Source organism: Acinonyx jubatus, chromosome B3 (assembly GCF_027475565.1).
Source record: "Acinonyx jubatus isolate Ajub_Pintada_27869175 chromosome B3, VMU_Ajub_asm_v1.0, whole genome shotgun sequence".
NCBI classification, from domain to species: Eukaryota; Metazoa; Chordata; class Mammalia; order Carnivora; family Felidae; genus Acinonyx; species Acinonyx jubatus.
This window is the reverse complement of record NC_069386.1, coordinates 131,959,175-131,983,176: the sequence shown is the minus strand read 5'-3', so window position 1 is coordinate 131,983,176 and position 24,002 is coordinate 131,959,175. Positions and strand designations below refer to the sequence as shown.

Genomic DNA, 24,002 nt, shown 5'->3' with positions numbered 1-24,002 from the left:
CTCGAGCGGTAGTCATTTGTGCGTGCTGTTCTGTCTTATGAGACTGGAGGCTCCCTGAGGGTGGGAGGAACACAGAGGAACTGGACTCTTGGACAAGCCACTCCATCCCTGAGTGTCCTCTTGCCTAAAATGGGGAAAATAACAGGGCTGTAGTGAAGATGGGTGAGAGGGCAGAGGTGAAATGCTCTGTAAACTGCAGAAGATTTTGCTAATATGAGGTGTAAGAACCCGGACAGATCCAGTCCCTATTTCTTGAGAGAGTGAATCAGGCTGTTGACCTCCCAAAGGCTGCATCCTGGTTCTGCCCACAAGGGTTCTGTTGGGTCGTTAAGTTCCCCCTACAGCTACCTCTGCCTCCCAGCTTGGGAACTCGAGTTATCAGGATACTTATCCTGCCCCTTATCAGGACTCAGATCCCAGACTTTCTAGAGCTTTGAGTGCCTTGCTACTCAGAGTGTGGTCAGCGGGCTGGCATACCAACACCACATAGGAGCATGTTGCAAATTCTCAAGCCCCACCTCAGACCCACTGGATTAGACATTCGGTAGGTAAGGCTCAATAATTTCAATAAGGTGTTTTTTTTTTTAAGTTTATGTATTTATTTTGAGAGAAGAGAGTATGAGCGAGGGAGGGGCAGAGAGGGAGGAAGAGAGGGAATCCCAAGCAAGCTCCACACTGTCAGCACGGAGCCCGACACAGGGCCCGAACTCATGAACTGCGAGATCACAACTGAACTGAAACCAAGAGTTGGACACTTAACCAGTTGAGGCGCCCCTCAATAATCTGTTTTAAACAAATCTTCCAGGTGACTCAGATGCACCTAAATATGAAAACCACGGCTCTGGAACACCCAAACCCACTTTTCGCTACAAGGGAACGTAGGAGGTGTTTTAACCTAAACATAGTAAATGTTTCTTCTCTGCCTTGCACGCTTGAACATTTTTTACTTTGGTTGCCAGAATTCGCTTATTGTTGGCCTAGGAAAGAGGAAGCCACAAGCCATTGCCCCAGCTCCCCCCTCACCCACCACACACACATATATACACTCACCACTTATAAACAATAGGCTTCAGCCTGGTGACCTTCCAAAGACCCGACAGGACGTGTTTTTCTTCACGATGGCTTCACTTGCCCTGTTTTGGGGGCATCTGGGGGCCTGTGCTTATGAATGAATTTTATCTTCCTGCGGGTGGACTTTATCTGGACTTTGGAGAACCTGAGGTAAATCTAGAGACGGGGCTGTCCTGGGTGAGTGCTCTTGGGGACAGTTCAGGGACGTGTCCGGCTGTTGACCTCATATGTAAGCCAGCTGAACTGTGCGTGGGCTTGGGATTCAGGGATAGGAGGGCCGGCAAGTGGAGGGTGAGTGGAACCAAAGTTTGACTCACCGGCCGTGGGCAGAGTTGAGGGGTCACAGGGCTCATCTGCCTCCTTTCCCCCTTCCTCTCACCATCAAAACATATAAGCAAAACCAAAAAAAAAAAAAAAAAAACCACAAAAAGCAAAAAATAAGAAAACACCCTCGTGCACTGTGGGTAGGAATGTAAAATGATGCAGCCACTATGGAAAACAGAATGGCAGTTCCTCAAAAGAATTAAAAATAGAACTGTCCTATGATCCAGGAATTCCACTTCTAGGTGTTCACCCCAAAGAACTGAAAATGGGGACTCAAGCGGATCCTCGGCATCCCTGTTCATTGCAGCGTTATTCACACTGGCCAGTAGGCAGGATAGAAACAACTCCGATGTTCATTGACAAATGAATGGGAAAACAAAAACACAGTACATACACACAACGTAATGTTGTTCAGCCTTCAGGAAGAAGGAAATTCTCCAATATACTACCCCATGAATGAACCCGGAGGACATTTTGTTAAGTGACATAAGCCAGACACAAAAAGGCAAACACCGAATGATTTCCCTCACACGAGGTCCTAACATAGTCAAATTCAGAGACAGAGAGTAGAATGGAGCTTGCCAGGGGCTGGGGGGTGAGGGGAATGGGGTATAGGGTATAGGGGAATGGGAATAGGGTATAACGGATACAGAGTTTTCCAGTTTGGGAAGATGAGAAAGTTCTGGAGACGGGTGGTGTGGTGATGGTTGCATAACCATGTGAATGTACTTCACACCGCTTAAAAATGTACACTTAAAAATGGTTAACATGGTACATTTTATGTTATATATATCTAACCACAATTAAAAACAGCAAGAAGCACTCCCCTCCGCCACCATCACTGAGATTCCGGGCTTGTGTCCTGGAGAGGGTGGAGAGGTGAGCCTGACGGGAGTCCTGCCTTCTGGAGACTGAGAGTTCGAGAGTGAGTCTCAGGTGGGCACTGGCTGGCCAGGAGGGGGGACATGGAGTAGGCAGACCTGGGTCCTCCTGCCCACGCTTCCTTCCTCAGACCTGAGGCGCAGAGAGCTGGCCTTTGCAGCCAGAGGGTGGTGGTGGTGGGCAAGGCTGAGGGAGTCGGGGCCAGATCATGCTGGGCCTTGTAGGTCCCGTAAGGAGTTTGGGCTTTACTGTAGGTGTGATAAGAAGCCATCTCAGTGGGTTTTAAGCAAGGAAGAAGAAGACCTGGTTATAATTAGAAAGATGGCTGTGCCTTCCATGTGGGTAATGGGCAGGAGCATGAAGGGGAGAGCCGGGGTGGGGTGGGGGGAGCCCCAAGGAGTCCCAGGGACTCCCGGTGAGGAGGGTAGCTTTGGACCAGAACCATGTCTTGCCCATTTAGAGGCAAGAGGCCAGGCAGAAGCCACAACAGAGCTGCAGGAGGGAGATGGCGGTGGGAGGGGGCCTGGTCAGCTGGCGGTGAGGTGGCTGGGGGCAGACTCTGAGGCTTTTCCCTTCTGGGTCCTTGAGTCCCAGATTGACTATTGTTGAGAGACCATGCAAAGGACAGGGTTGATTTGCTGATACTTCAAAATAGCTTAATTCGAATGTTACTCATTCAGAATTTGCAACTATATAAGACTGTATGTTTTCCGGGGGGGAGGGGGTGAAAAAAATCTGAGCTATTACGATGATTTGTCACCCTCCAAAAGGCTACAGGACACAAAGAGATATGCAATACATATGGGGTATTAAAATTTCATGGAAAGGGGGTGGTTGGGGGAAAAATGTCTAATGAGGGTCTTTGGGAGAATAATTCTTTTTCTTTTCTTTTCTTTCTTTCTTTCTTTTTCTTTGAGACAGAGAGAGCATGAGAGAGTGAGAGTGGAAGAGGGGGAGAGAGAGAGAGAGGGAGAGAGAGAATCCTAAGCAGACTCCACGCTCAGCACGGAGCCCGATGCAGGGCTTGATCCCACAACCCTGGGATCATGATCTGAGCTGAAATCAAGAGTCAGACACTCAACTGACTGAGCCACCCAGGTGTCCTCGGGGAGGATGACTGTTAAACAAACAAGCAAAAAGTTGAAACATCCTGATTAGACTCACAGTGAGATTTTTCACTGGAACCAGGAGTGTTTAATCAATAGAGGAGCTCAGGCTTTTCATTATATATATATCTGTGTATATATATATATCTGTGTATATATATATATCTGTGTATATATATATACGTATATATATATCAGATAATTTATAAAGTAGGCTTACAACAACAATTTTTATTCTATTTTGTTCTAATGTATCTGTAAATAGAGCAATAGCATTTTCTTTCTTAAATTCTCAACACGATACACTTCTTGCAAATACCATCTTTGACTTGGCCTCTTTCCCTCTGGCAAAACAATGCCGTGCATTTTGACATCCATCGTTTGATGTAGCCCTGATACTGCCCCTGAGGGTGAGTGCTTCTATCCCCACCTTCTAGATGAGGAAACTGAGACAAGGGGTAAATGACTTGCCTGGCCTGTAAGTGGCTGACCCCGGCCTCGTGTTCATTTCTGTTGGTTCCCGTCTTGTGCTGTTCCCTGCGCTGGGCCCTCAGTTCTTCAGAGAAGAGGTGAGGGAGCACCTCCTGGGGAGCACCGGGAATCCAGGCAGTGGCCTGAGGGAAGCACGGCCTTTGTTTCTTGCCAGAGCACAAGAGGACGTGACAGGGTTGGGCCCTGCTGTCTGGAGAGGCCCCCAGGAGGGGCCGTGACCTCAGTGTTAACTGCCCTGGTACATGTCTTGGAGCAGGAAAGATGTGACGGATGCATAGTGCTGTCATAGAGAATGGCTGGAGCCCTCACTGCCGTGCGTGGGTCGGAACTGAACTTTACCTTGAGCTTCCCTTGGAGGGTTTGTGCTCACGAGGGCTCCTGGCCTTGCTTGCTGCCCCGAGGCACCAGGAAAATAAATAAGGGACGGGAGGCCAGGGAAGGGGGACAAGGAGGCCCAAACCACATTTTACATTTTAGTATCCTGGTGTACAACCTGCTGGGATAGTCTAGTTGAGTTGAGGCCGGTCCGTCTTCTCGATCGGGTGAGGCACTTAGAACGGGACCTGGCACACAGTAGGTGCTACGGAAATGTGAGCTGCTGTTACCCTAAGTCTCTCCCGCCTTCAGCTTTCAGGGACTTCCCCGCCACCGAGGAGGCCCAGCCTTTGAACGGGCTTGAGCCACGTCCCGCAAGCAAGATGGCGTCAGAGAGCCCGGCCCCTTCCCCGAGCCCATGAGGGGCGAGGCCCCTTGAGGCCCGAAGATGGGGAACGTAACTGAGAACTCGTCGCTGAGCTGTCCCATCGACCACACCATCCACCAGACTCTGGCCCCGGTGGTCTACGTGGCGGTGCTGGTGGTGGGCTTCCCGGCCAACTGCCTGTCCCTCTACTTCGGCTACCTGCAGATCAAGGCCCGGAACGAGCTGGGCGTGTACCTGTGCAACCTGACGGTGGCCGACCTCTTCTACATCTGCTCGCTCCCCTTCTGGCTGCAGTACGTGCTGCAGCACGACAACTGGTCGCACGGAGACCTGTCCTGCCAGCTGTGCGGCATCCTCCTCTACGAGAACATCTACATCAGCGTGGGCTTCCTGTGCTGCATCTCCATCGACCGCTACCTGGCTGTGGCCCACCCCTTCCGCTTCCACCAGTTCCGCACCCTGAAGGCGGCCGTGGGCGTCAGCGCACTCATCTGGGCCAAGGAGCTGCTGACCAGCGTCTACTTCCTCAGGCACCAGGAGGTGGTGGAGGACGACAAGCGGCACCGCGTCTGCTTCGAGCACTACCCGCTGGAGCCGTGGCAGCGCGGCATCAACTACTACCGCTTCCTGGTGGGCTTCCTCTTCCCGCTGTGCCTGCTGCTGGCCTCCTACCAGGGCATCCTGCGGGCCGTGCGCCGCAGCCACGGCACCCAGAAGAGCCGCAAGGACCAGATCCAGCGGCTCGTGTTCAGCACGGTGGTCATCTTCCTGGCCTGCTTCCTGCCCTACCACACCCTGCTGCTGGTGCGCAGCCTCTGGGAGGCCAGCTGCCAGTTTGCCAGGGCCGTCTTCAACGCCTACCACTTCGCCCTGCTCCTCACCAGCTTCAACTGCGTGGCCGACCCCGTGCTGTACTGCTTCGTCAGCGAGTCCACCCACAGGGACCTGGGCCGCCTGCGCGGGGCCTGCCTGGCCTTCCTCACCTGCGCCAGGACCGGCCGGGCCAGGGAGGCCTACCCGTCGGGCACCCCCGACGCCTCGGGGAAGAGCGATGAGCCCGAGTTGCTGACCAGGCTCCACTCGACCTTCCAGACCCCGAACTCGCCTGGAGCGGGCGGGACCCCCGCGGGCGGCTTGGCCTAGCCAGGGTCCCGCCGTGTGGGGCCAAGTGAGGCCTGAGCTTGCCCGCCGCCTGCCGCCCGCGTGGCCAAGCGCAGGTGGGAGCGATGGGGGCCTGGGCCGCCATGAGACCTCTCTGGTCCCGGGGGGCCTGCTCCAGCTTGCTGAGCCCAGTGGGGATAAGCCCCCATCAGCTGATGGGAGTCGTCTGCGGCCGGCTTCTGGGGAGAGGAAGACAGTGAATTGTCACCTCCAGGAAGTTCACAGAGACAGGCTGGAGGGGGGGAGGGTGCAGAGCGTGAGGGGGGGGGGGGATTGGGAGATGAGGGTGGGGATCTGGGTTCACGCCTGCCAGGACCTTCCAGGGCCGTTGTCACCGATGACACCTGTCCAAATGCACAGGTGTTTCCTGAGGACATGACACACGAAGCTGTATTGTCATCATTAACACTTGAGCCCCACCCCACAAAGGGGTCGGAAGGGAGATGACCTCCCTGGAGGCTGGAGGGGAGAAGGGAGGTGGGGAGGCGGTCAGGCACTGGGAGCATGTGGTGGGGGGTAGTGAAGGGCATGTCTCACTTTCACAGGAGAGGTGAGTGGATTCTACAAGCCCCAGGGCTGATGGAAGGCAAATCCCAGGGCTCCCCAGGGCTCCCTGGGGCCATGTCCGTGGCCCTTTTAAACAGCCAGTCCTGAAGCGTAGGGCCAGGACAGAGGCCTAAAGCCAGTGTGTCTAACCGAGTTCCCAACACACAGAGTTCTAATTATTTTTCTGTTTCCATTTGCCCAGAAGCACCAGAGGCAGATGCCAGGAACCCTATGTGTTTGTGTGTGTGTGTGTGTGTGTGTGTGTGTGTGTGTGCGTGCGCGCGCGTGCGTGCAAGCATGCATGTGTTCACCGTTAAAATGCCAGGGTCTCCATAACAGCTCTGTGCCAAGACACTGAGGCTAAGGTTATATGACTACTGGCAGAGTTGTCTCCCCTCCTCCCAGTCCCCACCTCAGCCCCCTGCCACACGCCCTGTGGAGTGTCTTAGCAGTCTCAGAGAGGACCCTGACATTCTCTCCGAGTTCTCAGATACAACAAAACAAAACGGAGACTCATTCTCTGGCATCTCTCAGCCCAAAGGCCTGGGGTTAAGCTCCATAATGGTTTAAATAGCCCCTGGGACAAGAAGAGGAGGTGGCCCCGGGCTCGCCCTGCCTCTTTTGTTCTCCAGCACTGCTCGTCTGCCAGATGTCTCACCTCACCACCTGGAGAGTGATAGTGGGTCTGTAGGGCCATATGTAGACCAGTGTACTGCCCGCCATCTTCTGTTCTGTCCTGGGAAGCTCAGTACCAGTCTCATCTCTCCTGCAATTTTGTGCCTGACCATGTTGAGCCTCCACCCTGGTGAACATACCAAGGACCAGAAGAACTTCTTGCTGCTCCAAGGATCTGCCCACCTTTACAGAAATGCTAGTCCTTCAGATTTCCTGGTCAGTGGGCTGGGGCCAACTCTGACTTCCATTGGAGTTCTGGGATTCAAGCTCCTCACTGCCAAGGGGCTAGGTGGACTCAAGCTTGGGGAGGGACCAGGGGCAGGGAGACACAAGCTGGCATCCATAGAACATTTATGGAATCTGCTAAAAGGAGAGCCAAGGAGAACATCCTCTAGATCTCTCTGACTCTCCTCCCATCCCTTTCCAAGAAGTGGATTTACCCTGAGTCGCTTACTCTCTAATCAGGGGTGCCCAGAGGCAGATACCCCAGGTTGGATGTGTCCCAGGGAAGTGGCTTTGGCCTTGACTGGATAGCTCTACTCTAGCTCCTTATGGAAGGCCTCCCATAACCTGGGGAGCTTCTCTTCCCCTTCTTGGAGGAGGCAGTGACCAGATCTGAAAGGGGCAGAAAGGCCACACTGCCAAGAAAAGTCCACCTGGCCCCAGCCCAGAATCTTACTGGGGCAATGGAACTGGTTGAGACCTCCATGCCTCCTCATGCCAAATTTCCCCCTATTTTGACCTTAAACATGGGTGTTCCCACTAGGAGGATGGACGGGGATGAGCTGAGGGTGGTTCCTTTTACTATCAAGAGTTGTATTTTTGTACGGTCCTCCCTTTTATGCCAAGTATGTGTGTGCCGAACTGTGCAATGGATTTACATAGCAAACTTGAGTCTGCAAATAAAGCAAAGTAAAAACCCACAGCTGGAGTGTGCTGCAGTCTTTATGGGGAGGGAGGGTCTTCCAACACCAGGGGTATCTAGAAGGCTCTTGAAATACCCAATGGAGTTAGGAAGATCCAGGGATTGGTTTTCTTAGAGAAAAGTCAGAGAAATTAGGGTATTTTCCCTTGGTCAGCCAGCAGTGGCCAAAAACAATGGAGCCTTCAGTGAAGTTGGGTCTTCTCTCTCTCCTGAGATTCATAAAGTGTCTTCAGCTCTATAGCACATCGTTACAAATCCACTCTGGAACTTAACTTGTTTTCCTCCTTTTGAGGACAGAGTCCAGCCTTGTGATTTGGAGACTATCACTCCCTCTGTCCCCCACAGTGAGGAAGGGCTTGATGAGAGAGACCACCCCGCTCACCATGGAAGAGTGCCAAAGTAGAAAGACCTGCTGGAGTCATCTCTTGGGGATGTCCTCACTTCTTGGGTTTTGTTTGGGGAGGTTCACATTTGTTGACCAGCCCTTTTAGGTTTTAGCATCTTCTCAACAGTGGCAGGCTATGTGTTTACCGCTCAAGATTAACTGCATCATATTAAAATGTAAATTTGGTTTTGGTCACTTAATCCTTCTCTGGGTCAGATTCCTGGAGTCCTGAAGTTTTCTGCAAGAATTGATCCTTCTTCCAAACAGACTAAGTGAGGACATTATTGGGGATTAAGACTCCTTTCTCTCCTGAGAGAATGGATGGAGGAAAAGGCCCATCTGGTTTGGACGGAAGGTGACAGAGCCATTAGATTCCTTTTTTATTCACCAGTGTTGCTTAGCAAGATGAGGGCTCATCTTCCTGTTTATATACATTGGTCTGTGGGTTGGCCAGACAAGAGTGGGAGAAATTTTCAGCACAGAATGCAGCCCCATCTGCCGCATTCCCTCTGGCTGGTAGAGCCAAGATAGCCAGAATGTGGTCCGCTTGGTTCACTGCTTTTCTGAAAAATCTGCTGCTTGAAGCTGGCGATCCTACAGCCTCCATTCCTGGAATTCATCTAGCAAGACAATGGCCTTTGATGGCAATCACCTGGAGGTCACAATAGTACCCAATGATCTGGAGAAATGGTGGGATTTTTATTCCATTTGCTTTAATTCAACAACTCTCAGAAGGACGCTGCTAGATTATATGTTAGATATCATTGCTGGAATGCACCATACAGGTCATGATATCCCGTTTGCTCTCTATGAATTATCCCAGGTATATCCCCTCTCCCCCAAATGATGGTCCAGTTTTCTGAACAAATACCACCAATGACACCAATTTGCTACTACCCGAGATAAGTCGTTCCAGGGTTGGTCAGAAAATCTTAACTCTTAATGAGCCAAAGTGGAACCACTTTCCCCACTGGCCTTAAAGCACATGAACTGTGGGGCGCCTGGGTGGCTCAGTCAGTTGAGCGGCCGACTTCAGTTCAGGTCATGATCTCGCGGTCCGTGAGTTCGGGCCCCGCATCGGGCTCTGTGCTGACAGCTCAGAGCCTGGAGCCTGTTTCAGATTCTGTGTCTCCCTCTCTCTGACCCTCCCCCGTTCATGCTCTGTCTCTCTTTGTCTCAAAAATAAATAAACGTTAAAAAAAAATTTTTTTTTTTAAAAAAGCACATGAACTGTGCCCCTGGAGTACATGGTCCTTCCAGTACTGGCATCTGAAGAGAATTTTCTTATCCTACTTCTCAGTATTAAACCTTGCAAGCTTGTATTAGATAAGGCTGGATTATACTGCAGTAATGAATATACCGCCCCCCCCCCCCCAATCACAGTGCCTTAAAACAAGAAAAGTTTGTCTTCTGTTCATCCAAAGTCCAACGAGAGGCTGCCAGTTCTGGAAAATCTTCATCCAAGTGATGGCAGTGATTCAGAATCCTTCCATCAAGAGGTTCCCGCATCTTGGGGTACTGTTCCATCCACACAGGTAGGGGAAGCAGCACCAAAAGAATCTCACGGGGCATTTATGGCCAAGTCTGGAAGTGATTGATATCTACTACTCACACTCCATTGGCCAGATTCCAATCACATGCTCCAACCCAACTGCAAGGGAGAATGGGAAATGTAATTTTCCTATGTATTCAGGAAAGGGAAACAGAAGTGGTGAGCATCCAGCCAGTCTCTGACAGATGGCAATTTAAGTCACCTACCTCCATTTAACAGGTTTTAAGCTCTCACCTTCCTAAACCTTACCTGAACAAAACTCACTTCTTCAAATGTGATGCTTGGATCTGAAGTGAGACCAAGCCTATCTGATCTGCACTGAGGAGAAAGGGACCATTTACCTCACACTGTGATTCTCCTCCTTCTCCTCCTCCTCCTCCTCCTCCTCCTCCTCCTCCTCCTCCTCCCTCCCCTCCTTCTCCTCCTTCTCCTTTCTTCTTCTCCTTCTCTTCTTCTTCTTCTTCTTCTTCTTCTTCTTCTTCTTCTTCTTCTCCTTCTTCTCCTAATGTTTATTTTTGAGAGAGAGGGAGAGAGGGTGAGGGGGTAGGAACAGAGAGAGAGGGGAGCAAAGGATCTGAAGTGGGATCTGTGCTGAAAGCAGAGAGCCCAAAGTGGGGCTCAAACTCATGAACTGTGACATCATGACCTGAGCCAAAGTCAACCACTCAACCGACTGAGCCACCCAGGCACCACTACCTCACTGTGCTTCTGTCGATGCATTGGCTTTTCTGGCAGACACAGCACATCATTGACATACATTGAGTCCATGTGAACTGCTCTTACGCCACATCTTCTCCATCCTGCCTAGAGCGGTGGTCTCTTGAATCTGGGAATTATCATTGAGGAGCAGTGAAACCCATATGGAATGGGCAGGAAGGAGCAGAATGCAGTGGACTGGACGATGGGGGGGCTGGCCATCAGCAGGGCCCATGCAATTAGGGGCATGAAATGAATTCAGAGGAATGTCTTGCCCAGATGAGCAATAGGACAGCACTTGACCAGGGGACAGCAGGGGTCTAAGGAACCCTGACTCCATTGGTTGGCTTGCTTGCCTTTGAGTCCCACCTCCTGTAGGGTCTATGGGGCATGTGCATCTCGATGTGCCCAAGGTCTCCAGCCTGCCCTTGAATATCCAGAGAGCATCCCAGACACTGCTTGCCAGGATCCCCCTCTAACATTCCTGGAAGTGCCCCAAGATGCTCACCTGTGCCATGAATCCATCCCGGGGGACGTTCCAGCCCATCTTTACCCCAGGCTGCCCCACCATTCCCCACTGCAACTGGCTTCTCCAGGCCATAGCCATGCTCACCCAGTCACCCTAGATGTGGACACAGGCCCTTTATCAAAACACAGCCAACACTAGGATAAACTTGAGCCAAACTTTATGAAAGGCTTGACCAGGAATCATCCTGTGGAAAGGAAATGGCTGAAAACTGGATCCTGGAACTCAGAGCTCCAGTGGTCCCTGAGCTGGTCCCTGCTGGCCCCTATTCCTGGCTCTTGCTTGCACCTTAGCCCCTTTCTCCCTGCAGTGTGTGTGTGTGGGGGGGGGGGGGCGGGGGTACTGCGGATGTCTCACTCCAGAACTAGGACCCCCCCTCGCGGCCTTCTCTGGGCTCCACCCAGGTCTCAGCCTCTGTCCTAAACAATGTCATCATCATCCCATAAACTTCTGGCCACAGCGCACATAACCTATTACACGGTCATGCCTTAAACTTCTCCATGCCAGAACAGAACTGTTATTACTATTGCAAAACCAAAGGCCCATTAGTGTCTTTCCCCAAAATATGAATCAGAAGAGTGATGGCAGCTTTACCAAAGTGATGCTTCCTCGCTTCCTCTCTCCTAGTCATCGAGACTTCACAAATGCCAGGGCGGGCTCTCAGAGGACCTCATTACTCGGAACTCTGCCGTCTCAAGTCAGGGCCGAAAACTGTAAGTGTGGAACACCTGGCCAGTAAAGCTGACAGCTGAGACAGGCTCAGTGAGCTGTGAGAAGTTGCAGATGGGAGGGACTGTGAGCTCATCACAATGAGCACGTCAGCCCTGGAGGCCACACCAGCGGAAGCACAGACCTGTAGGTGGGGACTCCCCGCCAGAATGACAAAGGGAGGTCTGGACTGTCCCACCCCTAGCTGGCCAGGGGCTTTGCCGTGTAAATAGCACTGGAAGTTAATCCCAGATTACTTACTACACGTTTAGGCTTTAACTTCTATTGAGTAGACAGCCTAGGGGTAATTTTTGTAGCATGTGTTTCACGCTTCACAACTAATGCCCCTTAAAGAGTTGAAGTGGACATGTTTAAGGAAATAAAACAAAGCAGGCCCAATAAACATTTGGAGCTGTAGCTGGGAAGCCAGACTACCCCATCTGGATGAGTGAGCCATCGCTCGGCAGTGAACTAGCACGAGATACCGTATTAGCTCAACAGGGGAGTGTAATTGGATGTGGTCGGTGATCCTGCTCCTAATTTTGTTGGGAAACGTGCACTGGATGAGTGTGAGTGAGATAAGGACAAGCTGACTACAGTTGTCCAGGAGGAGCCTGTGAGCCACCTGAGCCCTAGACACTCCTGACCCCCCAACCCCCTGGCTCCAGGAGTGTGGCCGCCCTCCTATTCAGGGAGGCCAAAGCCTCTGGCTCTAGGCTGGGGCTGAGCATATGGGGAGGAGGCGGGCCAAGAGTCAGGCTCTGTGGTAGGGGGTGTCGGGAGGTGTGGGGGTGAAGAGAGGTGAGGAACAGAAAGGAGGGGTGATGGCGATAAGCGTAAGGTTTGAAGACCCAAGGAAACAAAATGTTTGAAAAAGAAAGCATTTCAGAGGTATAAATATTTTGTTGGTGGTGGTAGTGAGTAAACCTTTAGTAAAGTCCCAGAGGTTTGTAAACATATGCTACATATTTGTACATTGAACGATTTCTTTTTTTTTAAGTTTGTTTATTTTGAGAGAGAGAGTCGGGGGGCGGTAAGGGCAGAGAGAGAGGGGGAGAGAGGATCTCAAGCAGGCTCCACACTGTCAACACGGAGGCTGACACAGGGCTCGATCTCACAAACCACGAGATCATGACCTGAGCCAAAATCAAGGCTCAGACACTTAACTAAGTCACCCAGGTGCCCCCTCCTCACCCAGGTGCCCCCTCCGTTTTTTTGTGTGTGTGTTTTTTTTTTTTACTATTTCTTAATTAGCCTTGGGATTATTCATGGCTCTAGTCATGCCTACTCTTGTCCCCATAAGTGGTGCCTCGGAAAACTCTCAGAGCAGACCATGTGGGTGCTCTGAAGAAGCCTGAGGAGGAGGGCTGAAATCAATCCCTCTTAGCACTTAGGAAGAAAAGCAAAGGACTGGAAGCCCTGAGGAAACATCCTCTTCAGTCTCCAACATCTGCGCTGTCCCGTCACAGGCGCTGCTCACCCAGGACCGTGTGGAAAGGAGCTCGGGGCCCTCAGGGAACTCCCTCCTAGTTCCAGGCACGGCCATCTGGTACGCACTCCACATGCACAGTCACATACCCATCGCAGTGACATCCACCAGCTTCTGGATCATCTGGGCGTGGATGCCGTGGAAGGACAGCCCATCTACCTCCGGGCCCACCTCGCCCGAGACTCCACTCTGGACTTGGGTGCCGCACCAGGATGCCCAACACTTTTTCTTCCTGGAAAAACAAGGGGATGGGGATAGAATGGGGGAGGGGGAGGAAAAAGAAAGAAACACATACATTTACAAGTGGAGGAAGAGTGTTTCGCTTGGCGTGGACTCCTTTTTAAAAACGAATTTTTGCTTAACCACAGTAATGCCACTGGCAGACTCATAATGAAAAATAAGTGTCCTGTATCACCTCTCATCTGCCCCAAACCTGCTCCCGAGAAGCAGCAATTTGGAACAGTTTGGGATGTTTCTTCTGGTAGCTACCTTGGAGTTAGTGTTTGTTAAAAACACTGAAGATTCGCTTCTGCGGGGACAGCATGGGCTACTCCTTGCAACCTAGCCCCTGCTCAGCTCTGGATCATCCGTCCGCGGCTTTTGTGCCGAGGAGGCTCCCATTCCTCCTGAGACGCCGCCTGTGGGGCGTGTACCAACCCCTGCTGCAGCCACCTTCTTGTCTTCTCCATAAGACCCAGTGTGGATGTGGGGGCATCCGGAGGGAGCAGAGCCATGGAGAAAATGCAGCCTGACCTGAGAGCGCGGGCCTACGCCAGCCGACTCCATCTTGTTCTGTGTCCTTCACCTTGACCACGCCTCCTCCCCTTGAGTAACCTCCCGCTCACCTGCCTAACAGGACTCTGACCCTTCCCCAGCCAATCGGCTGAGGCCACAGCCATTACCCCACCAACTGCCCCTAGGCCCCAATAAAACCTTTGTCCTTTTGAAATTCAGCTCTCTCTCCCCTGTATCTCACCGCTGCGTAGGGTGCAGGTAGGGCATTGAGCTCGAGCTAGCTCCAATAAAGGCTCTTTTGCTTTTACATCAGACTCGGCTCCCTGGCGGTCTTTGGGGATCACGAATTCTAGGCATAACAGACCCTGGGCCCAGCAGGCAGGGTTTAGGATCAGACAGATCTGACTTGGGTCTTTCCTGGTAGGTGTTTTAACTTCTCCTTGCCTCAGTGTCCTCATCTGTATAATGGGGATTTTGATGATAATAGTAGTAATGCCTCCATTAAATAAGACGATGGAAGTAAAGCACCTAGGGTGGCCCTTGGCACACAGTAGGTGCTCATGAGATGAAGTGAATTATTATTGGCAGGGTTGGGTCCCCTGGCCTTTAGCCCAGAGCTTTTTTTCCTTTGACATATTTGCTCATTTTTTAAAAAGTGATTTGATACCCCTCATTTCACCTCCCGAAAATTAAGGTCCCAAAGAACTACTTATCAAAGCTAGCATGAGTTACTCTCTGGTTGAAAAGTTCTCCCTGAGGAAGGGGGTCTTGGGTGTGGGCAAAAGGAGAAAGGACGGTGCCTGAGGGGCAGAAGTCCAGTACGTTCTCCTCCCCTCCTCCTCCTCCGAAAGCAGAAGCGGGAGGGGAGGGGTGGTGGAGGAGACAAGGCATCCACAACAGGAAGGTTAGGACAGGACTGAGAAGGGCTCTCATCTTCCTCCTCAGGCATTTGCTCATTCATTTCAGCACCCATCAAAGTTTCCTTGAGCACCAGCTGTGTGCCAGAGCTGAACCAGGGATACAGTGGTGAATGTGACATAGTCCCTGCCCCCCTGGGGGGTTCATAGTCTAGATAAGTGACCAGGCAGGCACAGTCTATGGGGATCACAGCACCAAGCAGGGGGCATCCAACCCTGGTTATCAGAGTGGCTCAAGAAAGACTTTCTAGAAGACAGACAGCTAGGATGTCAGATGACAAAAGAGCAGGAAGGAGCCAAGCCAGGGGCTGTGAGGAGCACTCACTGAAAACCAGTCAAAACAATGGAGAGAGTGCTGGCAAAACTCACCTGGGAACTGTCTCTACTCCCAGCTGGTGGGAGAGCCTGCATTTCCACCTGCCCTGGGTGCCAAGGTGGGAGGGACACCCACGGGCATTTCCAGGCATCTCTTTGTCCACCAGCCCCTTCCCAGGGACTACCCAGCCTAGAATGGCATTTCCTGCCCTTTGTTTGGGATTTATTCTTCCATTTCTCTCTCCATTGGATCATATCCTCTCTTTCTGGGGGAGTGCTCCTGGGTCCCCGGAGGGGGGATGGGCATTTCCTCTTAGCTCACTGCCCACTGGCACCATTCCCATCCTTCTGGGTCCCAGGGAGAGGCTTGGGGTGTCAGGGTGCATGTGATTAGACAGCAGCTTTGGAACTGGTTGGCACTCGGCCTCTACCAAGAGCCACAAGGAACAGCTGGGCCAGTGGAGACTGCCTGAAAATTTCCAGGAATCACTGAATGACCACACCATCTTCAAGGAGATGCCACCACATGGAGGAGGTGACAGAAGACAGGAGACTTGACCTGGAGGCAGAGCACCTGGAGGCTGTGACACCAATCCAGGCTGAGACAGTGTGGCATGAGAGGAGGGACAGAGGACTGAAGTGAGACAGGAAGGCCAGGGCTTGGGGCCTAGTTCATTGTGAACAGGGAAAGAGGCCCTAGGATGCCTTCTGGGGCTTAGTGGCTGAGTGTGTGGGTGGTCACTGTTGGTTCACACAGGGTGTGTGGTAGGGTGGTGTCATGGGTAGGTGATGTTGCTGTTCAAAGTGGGGTGGGAGAAAGGGGCCTCCTAGGAAGTTAGAACTGTTCTGTATCATGATCTTGGCAGTGGCTGTATGGATGTATATGTATGTAAAAATTTATCTCGGGGCGCCTGGGTGGCTCTGTCGGTTAAGCGTCCGACTTCAGCTCAGGTCATGATCTCGCGGTCCGTGAGTTCGAGCCCTGCGTCGGGCTCTGTGCTGACAGCTCAGAGCCTGGAGCCTGTTTCAGATTCTGTGTCTCCCTCTCTCTCTGCCCCTCCCCCGTTCATGCTGTGTCTCTCTCTCAAAAATGAATAAACGTTAAAAGAAAAAAAATTAAAAAAAAAATTCATCTGCTGTACATGCAAGGTGTATGCACTTCTTTCTTCTATGTAACTCAATTTTTAAAAGTTAGAAAGAAAAGTAGAGTGGGATTAAGGTACTGGAAGAGAAAAGGAGCCCAGGATGAAGCCATGTTCCTGCTTGTCTGTATCATCCATCTATCCATCCATCTGGCCAGACAACCAGCAATCCAGCCATCCAGCCAGAAATCCATCCATCCATCCACCCATCCATCCATCCAGGCATCCATCTATCCATCCATCCATCCGTCTAACCATCCATCCATCCATCCATCCATCCATCCATCCAGGCATCCATCCATCCATCCATCCAGGCACCCATCCATCCATCCATCCAGGCATCCAGCCAGCCAGCCATGCATCCATCCATCCATCCATCCATCCATCCATCCTTAGTCCCTGTAAGGTGTCATCATTCAGCTCTTAGCCCTTGACAAGGTGTGGGGAATGCTCTCCAGCCATTTAGTGCCCTCAGATAAAACTCCCAGGCACAGCCAAGGGCTGGAGCAGGCAGGGTGTGCCTTAGATGGTGGTGGCTACCTTCCCTGGGCTCCTCAGCCTGGTGCCCACACCTGCTACAGTTACAAGGGGACCCCTAAGAACCGTCCCTGAATATGGGAGGCCCTGCTTACAAGCAACTCACAGAGCAGAGATGGGGGATATTCCTCATCCTGCTAATCAAGCTGCACCACCTGCTCAGGCCACAGCTCTGCCCACACCTCTCGATGAGTCAGGGACATCCATGGAGCCACCTACAGAACTCTAGCATGACGATCCCAGTTACTCCCCCTGCACGCTGCACTGCTTCGTGTGCCTGCACCTTGGCTTATGTGGGTCCTCTGCCTGGAAGAGCCTTCCCACCCTTTCTTACCTGCCTACTTATATCCCACTCATCCTTTAAGACCTAGCTCAGCACCACCTCCTCCAGGCAGCCTTTCTTGAGCCCTCTGAGGGAGCTGAGTGCCTGCTCTCTGTCCCCACAGCAGCTTGCTCTGCACACTTCTATTGTTCCATGAGTCCCCACACCTGACCCCAGGGAGATCCCGAGTTGTCTACCCAGGGCCTGGGTCTGACCCCATTGCCTCTCAGAGCAGACCTGGCCTGGCCCAGAGGAGGGGCTCAACACACACGAGTTTGTACTTTTGCTTTGAAAACGTTTCCTTTTATTTTCCTTACAAGAGCGATACATTATTAATGTATTTATGAAGGACTGGGTGGAAACTCAAAAGGAGAATTTTCCATCCCCAGAGGGTAAGCATTTGGTCTGTGTGAATTTGTTTGGCTGGGTTCATTCTTTTGTGTCTGTGTGAATCAGGAATCATGTGTCAGGCAGTCCCCCTGAGTGTTTTTTTCCCAGTTCAGATACAGGAAGTGCAAAGAAAACACAGAAGGCCCTGTGGGCCCCTATGGGGCAGATCGTTTCCCCTGAAAATGTCACTTCAAGCTGCTCTAGTGCCCCCAACCCCACATGGCACCCTGGCGTTAACAGGAACCAGGAAACTTCTGAGCCACAGAAACAGAATGGAGTCAGAAAGACCCAGGCTCAGGTCCAAGGTCATCTCTTAGCTGGGTGAGCTGGGCAAGCCACCTCCCTTGTTGGAATCCCAGCTCCCTCATGTGTAAAGTGGGGACAACATCAACCCAGGGAGGTGTTGGAGAGAAACAGGGTGGCAGGAAGGAGAAAGAGAGACACAGAGGGAGAGACAGGGCTCTGGATGCACATGCTTCTCCAAAGTGAGGGGCTCTGGGCCTCAGCCGCTGGCTGCCTGGGGACTCATCACTACCACTCGCCCCACCTGAGCTGCTATGTCCAGGCTCGAGGCTCAGGAACCTTCCCGCCTTGGGATTGCCTTTGCTTCTCCCCAGACCAACCCTGTAACCCAGGGTCTCAGAGTGTGGTCACCCAGAACATGTCAGAAATGCCACTTCGGCTCAACTCAGGTCTCTGGAGTCAGGTACCCTGGGGTGGGCTTTGCACCCTGTGGTTTACGATGCCCTGAGGTGATTCAGATGCCTCTGGATTTGGGGACCTGCTGCCCCAACAAAGCACTGCATCGGCCTGCCCGGTCGTTCATTCGTTCGTTCTACAAGAATTTACCACTATGTTCCCTCTGCCGGTTGCTGGGAAAGCAAACACAAAAGACCGGGTTCCTGGTCTTGCATTTAGCGATCCATACCTTTGGGAGGCCAGGCTAGGAAAGTGAGGCCTTCAGGTGCACGAGACTGCTTCTGGACTGGTTAGGAGTGGCCGTGGGGTCAGCGGCCCAGCCTGACCTCGCACGGGAACCCCTCCTCCATGGGCCCACGTCAGAGGCTTCCTCCTTGCAGGGCTGGGCAGCTCTGCAGAGGGTAAGGTCTTCCTTACAGTGAACCAGAATCTGCTTTCGTGACCTCTGCCTTTTGGCCTGCTTCTGTCTCTCAGGGGGCCGAGGGCGTTGTCTGTCTCCCTCCTCCAGGAAGCCATTCAGGTGTGAGCCATTCATGCCCCCCAGTCTTCTCCCCTCCAGGCCGAACACCCCAGCTACCTCCACTGTTTCTCAGGCTTTGCGGCCCTCTCAGCCTCCCACCTGCCCCCAGGTGAAGCTGCTGCTCACGGGCAAGTTCCTTCAGGCCTGGGATTTAGACATCAAGTCAGGGCTTTGGCTCCAATTTCCCATGATCCAAATTATTCTGGAAAATTCTCCCAGAAGGTGCTTCAGGCTCAAGGAGGAGCAGGGGATGAAGAGGTGGGTTTGAGTCTGCGATTGGGGTGAGGGGGGAGGGCCGTGGGAACTGAGGCCCCAAGAGAGAACGGCAGAGTCATTGAGTCCTTCTGTTTTCAAAAAACAATCATCCTAAAATAATCCACATGCCAAAGAGCCACATTTTGTGGTGGCAAATTTTGCTCCCCTACATAGGCAGGCTCTGCCTCTGGCTGTTAACAGGCAGCAGTGGTCCTGGCCCTGGGCTGAAAGCCTGGAGCATGCCTGCCTCTCCTGCAGGAAGTGGCCAGCCGGGGTGTGTTACTTTAGCAACGGATGGAAGGGCCTGAGCCCAGTCCTGCTCCCCAGGTGCTCTGGAGGGTCCAACTGCCTCCCTTAGGTAATGTCTGTGGACCTCACATGAGTTGAGGATGTACAGCACACAGGCCAAGGCACAGCCTCCCCAGTTAGAAACACCTAGAACAAAAAAAGATTCTACCATGGAATTGGAAAGCTTATGGGGTCCATCACCCTGCCTCTAAGCAGCAGAACTCATCTCAAAGAGTGGCCCCAAGGGGGGTGTGGGTGGCTCAGTCGGTTGAGTGTCCAACTTCGGCGACCATAAAACCTATGACCCACAAGGAACGGTATGGCCATAGACCACCCCTCATACGATGGAAACAAGCCGATCAGGAATGGACCACCCAGCATCTAGAGTTATCCAGTCAATAAGGGTAGGACCTGAGAAGAAACAAGAGGGAAGGGACGGGGCTGACCAAAACCCTATAAAATAAAGACCCTTGTCTACAGTTGGGGCATTCACTTTTGAATGCTCCTTCTCCGTAAAGAGGACTTTCCTATTACTCTTACTTGGTAAGTAAGAGTAATCTTATAGTCTAATAAACTATTGCCTGCTGCTCATTTTGTGTCCACATCTTCATTCTTCAAAGCAGTGAGACAACAAACCCCAGGTATTGAGGTAAAAAAAAATTCTGCAACACGGACAGTTCAGAGCCTGGAGCCTGCTTCAGATTCTGTGTCTCCCTCTCTCTCTGCCCCTCCCCCACTCACACTCTGTCTCTCTCAAAAATAAATAAACATTAAAAAAAAAAAAAAAAAAGACCAGTGGCACCAGGAGCTCCTGTGAACTTGTTAGAAACACAGATTCTTGGGCCCCAGCGCAGACCTGGGCCTGACTGGCCCGCCATGTGAATACTCACCAGTGATGACAGCAAAGTCAGCCTCCACATCACAGGCAATCACATCCCCATTTCGTATGTGTCTTTTCACAGCCTCCTTGACTTTGCCCTTCCCAAGCTGATTGCCCCATCACCAACCCCTGAAGGCAAGGGGAACCAAGTCAGTGGGTGTATAGGATTGGGCAAAATGGGGGCTCGTTGTGGGGCAGGACGGTCCCCCCCCCCCACATGTGTTTTGTTGCCTCAGGTTAGGGAAAAGGGTTGCTTCTGGGTACATTTTCAGACAACTAGGAGAGGTACTTCTCCTTCAGATCTTCTAGGAACTTCTTTAGTTAAAATTGAGTTGAGGGGCGCCTGGGTGGCTCAGCCGGTTAAATGCCCAACTTCGGCTCAGGTCATGATCCCACAGTTCATGGGTTTGAGCCCTGTGTTGGTCCCCGGGCTGAGGGCTCAGAGCCTGGAGCCCCTGCTTCAGATTCTATGTCTCCCTCTCTCCCTGCCCCTCCCTCACTAGTGCTCTCTCTCTCTCTCTCTCTCTCTCTCTCTCAAAAATAAATAAAACATACAAAGTTTTTTTAAAAAAGTGAGTTGAAGTTTGGAACTCACCAGAATGTGGCCAGTGCCCTACTGAGTCATGCTCTCTAGTCACAGATGGAATACCCCCTATGCTGATGTTACCAAGCCCGAGGGAGACACAGCTGTGGTTCCTCAACTTTTGAGTGACTCCTGCTTACAGAGGGGCTTCAAGGAAGGCCCTGAACCCCATCCATGTGCTGGGGAGCTGATACAGATTGTAAAGGTCAATTCTGTAATTTAATGTAAATTAAAGACTGAGCCTGGGTGGCTCAGTCGGTTGGGTGTCCAACTTCGGCTCAGGTCATGATCTCACAGTTCGTGAGTTTGAGCCCCACATCAGGCTCTGTGCTGAGAGCTCAGAGCCTGGAGCCTGCTTCAGATTCTGTGTCTCCCTCTCTCTCTGCCCCTCCCCCACTCATGCTCTGTCTCTCTCTCAAAAATAAATAAACATTAAAAAAAAAAAGAGTATGAAATATATGAGTGTCAGTTAATCTACACCAGAAGGGTGCCTGGTTGCTTGTGGAGTAGCCTAATGAGGAATACATACCACAGGGGTGGTTGGTTAGCACTGGAAAGAGACCACGGCCTAAAGGCAATCTGATAAGCAGCACCAGAGGGTTTGTTAATTAGCACAATAAATGCTAACGCAAATACGTTAGAATAAATCAATATCAGAAATGATTTAATTCTTCTGTGAAAGGAATGGTGTTGAAGATAGGTGAACTGGCTAAAAATAATTACCAGGCCGCACCACCCTCACAGGAACAGGATGCAAAAAAATCTAACCAGGGGCACCTGGGTGGCTCAGTCAGTTAAGCGACTGACTTCAGCTCAGGCCATGATCTCGCGGTCCACGAGTTCGAGCCCTGAGTCGGGCTCTGTGCTCACGGCTTGGAGCCTGAAGCCTGCTTCAGATTCTGTGTCTCCCTCTCTCTCTGTCCCTTCTCTGCTCTGTCTCTCTCTCTCTCTCTCTCTCTCTCTCTCTCCAAAAAAAAAAAAAAAAAAAATTATAACTGACTCTGCAGCCTACCCATGTGAGGTGGTGCTAGAGGAACACTCTTTGCTCCTGTGTCCAGGCATTTCTGGAGGATTCTGTAGGCCAGAGGTCAGCTGAATCTGCCTCCAGGAGAGGGTTGTGGCTGCCTTAAGATAACCGCTTACCCAAAGCACTTGTCCAAGGGCCTCAAGGGCAGAGGGCCAGGCCATGCAAGCCTGCAGAAAGGTTGCATGGCTCTTTTTGTGTCTGTTTCTAGAAAGGCCTGGAATGCGTGGAAGCATTTCACCAGAGGCTAGCATTCACTGTGAGATGGTGGACAGGGACCAGAGCTACCCCACCTCGAGCGCCAGAGACCTGGACGCAGCCCAAAGAATCAGACTGTTGTGAATGGACAGATGCCTTAGGTCCACACCCTGAGGATTTCTCTCTGAAAAATTTTCTGGGTCCACGACAGGCTACTGAATGAAGGGAAATAATAACAACCCCAGCATTGGTATTTTGTCTATTTCTGTCTCTGCTCTTTTGCATTTTATGAATTTTATCTTGTTTGCTCCTCAGGTGAGTCCTTGTTTTCCTCACTTGATGGCATTCCCAGAATTTCCAAGAGGGGTGGCACCTAGGTCCTGGGTGGTCGGTAGTACGTCCATGACAAGGTAGCTGCCAGTGGAAACTGAGGAAAACAGGGTCTTGATGGAGCAGAGGGGAGAAAAGACCAAGGGTGGTCCTGCTGAGAAGGGGGTGCTGGGGGAAATCACAGGAGAAGCCTGGGATCCTTTGGGTAAGAGAGGGGTCCAAGGGCCCACAAAAAAGGGGCAATTGGAAGGCACAAACAGCGAGCTCTACCTGTGTCCTCTGGGATCTTGGGGGGATGAGCAAAGATTAGGGGTCCATTCATCAGGGGAAGAGCAGCTCCTTCAGACCCTGATGGCCCCTTTGGACTTGGAGACCCCTTCCCTCCCCGCCCTGGGCACGCTTTCCTCCAGCCCTCAGGTCCTTCGCCTGGCCAGCCTCGAGAGACAGGAAGCCCAAGCCAACTGTGCTGTGGGCACCACACCCACGGCCTCTTCTGGGAAAGACCAGGCGATTTGCAGAAATTTTCTACCCAGCCAGGAAGACTTTCATTGTCTCATCCAACCTCAAAAGCCAAAGGAGACTAATGAGTCTGGGAAACACTCTGAAGTGTTTGAATGAAGAGAACAAATAAACACAGAACAGAGAAACTTGCCTTAATTACCCCAGGGTCTACACCTACTCCCAGGGGAAGAACACTGCTCTGGGAGTTACAGCAAGCCTTTCAGAAATTCAGTTAAAGCAACGTGATTCCATGAAAAGCATGTTTGGAGGGGTCCTGGGAGTCTGGACTCCTAATTCTACCAGCAACACTAATGGGCTCAGCGACCATGAGGAACCTCCGTAGGCCTCATTTTTGTACACTCTACCTTACCTACTTCCCAGGGTTTTAAAGAGGCTTCAACAATATATGGATGTGAAACCTCTTTGAAAGCGATGAAGTTCTGTACAAACACAAATGATCACATTATATTATTAGCAATCGGAATATTGCACTAATCATATATTCAAGATATATTTCAAAACTAAAGCTCTTATAAGATGAAGCACAGTATATACATGGTTCATTGGTCCTGCATGACTAAAAGAATATGTTATGCCTTGATTTTATTATTATTATTATTATTATTATTATTTTACTATTAGTTTTTTTTTAAGTTTATTCATTTTTTTTTCAACGTTTATTTATTTTTGGGACAGAGAGAGACAGAGCATGAACAGGGGAGGGGCAGAAAGAGAGGGAGACACAGAATCGGAAACAGGCTCCAGGCTCCGAGCCATCAGCCCAGAGCCTGACGCGGGGCTCGAACTCACGGACCGCGAGATCGTGACCTGGCTGAAGTTGGACGCTTAACCGACTGCGCCACCCAGGCGCCCCAAGTTTATTCATTTTGAGAAAGAAAGAGACAGTGTGAATGGGGGAGGGGACAGAGAGAGAAGGAGACAGAGAATCCCAAGCAGGCTCCACACTGCCACACACAGCCTGACACGGGGCTCTAACCCCCAAAACCATAGATCATGGCCTGAGCCAAAACCCAGAGTCGGATGCTTAACTGACTGAGCCAGCCAGGTGTCCTTTTTTACTATTAGTTTTAATATTTTAGAGTTGGGGGAATAGAATATGCTAAA

General features: G+C 51.4%; 2 protein-coding genes across 5 annotated transcripts in view; one reads left to right on the top strand and one right to left on the bottom strand.

Moving 5' to 3' along the window:
• The window catches only part of GPR68 (G protein-coupled receptor 68), a 29,619-nt gene extending 21,736 nt beyond the window's left edge, over positions 1 to 7,883 (top strand). For all 4 annotated transcript variants that reach the window (XM_027066428.2, XM_027066429.2, XM_027066431.2 and 1 more), the window contains exon 2: positions 4,503 to 7,883. In XM_027066428.2, coding sequence (XP_026922229.1) covers positions 4,639 to 5,721 — 1,083 coding nt within the window. In that variant the 5' untranslated portion in view covers positions 4,503 to 4,638 and the 3' untranslated portion in view covers positions 5,722 to 7,883. The remainder of the gene's footprint in view (positions 1 to 4,502) is intronic.
• Positions 7,884 to 12,967: 5,084 nt separating this feature from the next.
• The window catches only part of DGLUCY (D-glutamate cyclase), a 40,941-nt gene continuing 29,906 nt past the window's right edge, over positions 12,968 to 24,002 (bottom strand). The window contains 4 exon segments of the mRNA XM_015086283.3: positions 12,968 to 13,439; positions 13,441 to 13,473; positions 19,357 to 19,508; positions 20,252 to 20,370. Of these exon segments, the coding sequence (XP_014941769.2) occupies positions 13,323 to 13,439; positions 13,441 to 13,473; positions 19,357 to 19,508; positions 20,252 to 20,370 (421 nt within the window). The 3' untranslated portion in view covers positions 12,968 to 13,322.